Raw genomic sequence first — 335 nt, 5'->3', positions numbered from 1 at the left:
CAGGCAGCAGCAGCAGCAGCTGCTGCTGCTGCCTTCGCCTGCAACCGCGTCAGCAGCAGCAGCACCAGCGGCACCAGCAGCAGCAGCAGCAACAGCAGCACCAGCAGCAGCAGCAGCAGCAGCAAAACACCAGGACACCCACTGGTCTTGCGCCTCGACGATGCATCTTTTCCAATTTATGGCCAAGACGTAGACGCTGATGGGCTTTCGCCAAAACCAGAGGGCGTTGACGCACCTGCGCAGCAGCAGACAAGCAGCAGCAGCAGCAGCAGCAGATGAAGCGGCTAGGAGGGCGCCTCGCTGCCCTTTCTCGCGGTCCCTCATGTGCTGCTGCT

At 62.1% G+C, this 335-nt stretch overlaps 1 protein-coding gene across 1 annotated transcript in view; it reads left to right on the top strand.

The window, feature by feature from the left end:
- Nucleotides 1–199: 199 nt before the first annotated feature.
- Nucleotides 200–335, top strand: part of ETH_00039985 (uncharacterized protein) — a gene marked incomplete at both ends in the record, with an annotated part of 561 nt that continues 425 nt past the window's right edge. Inside the window, one exon of the mRNA XM_013373953.1 lies at nt 200–335. Within this exon, the coding sequence (XP_013229407.1) occupies nt 200–335 (136 nt within the window).

Source organism: Eimeria tenella, genomic scaffold (assembly GCF_000499545.2).
Source record: "Eimeria tenella Houghton genomic scaffold, Eth_scaff1838, whole genome shotgun sequence".
Taxonomy (NCBI): domain Eukaryota; phylum Apicomplexa; class Conoidasida; order Eucoccidiorida; family Eimeriidae; genus Eimeria; species Eimeria tenella.
This window is presented reverse-complemented; position numbering and strand designations above follow the sequence as displayed.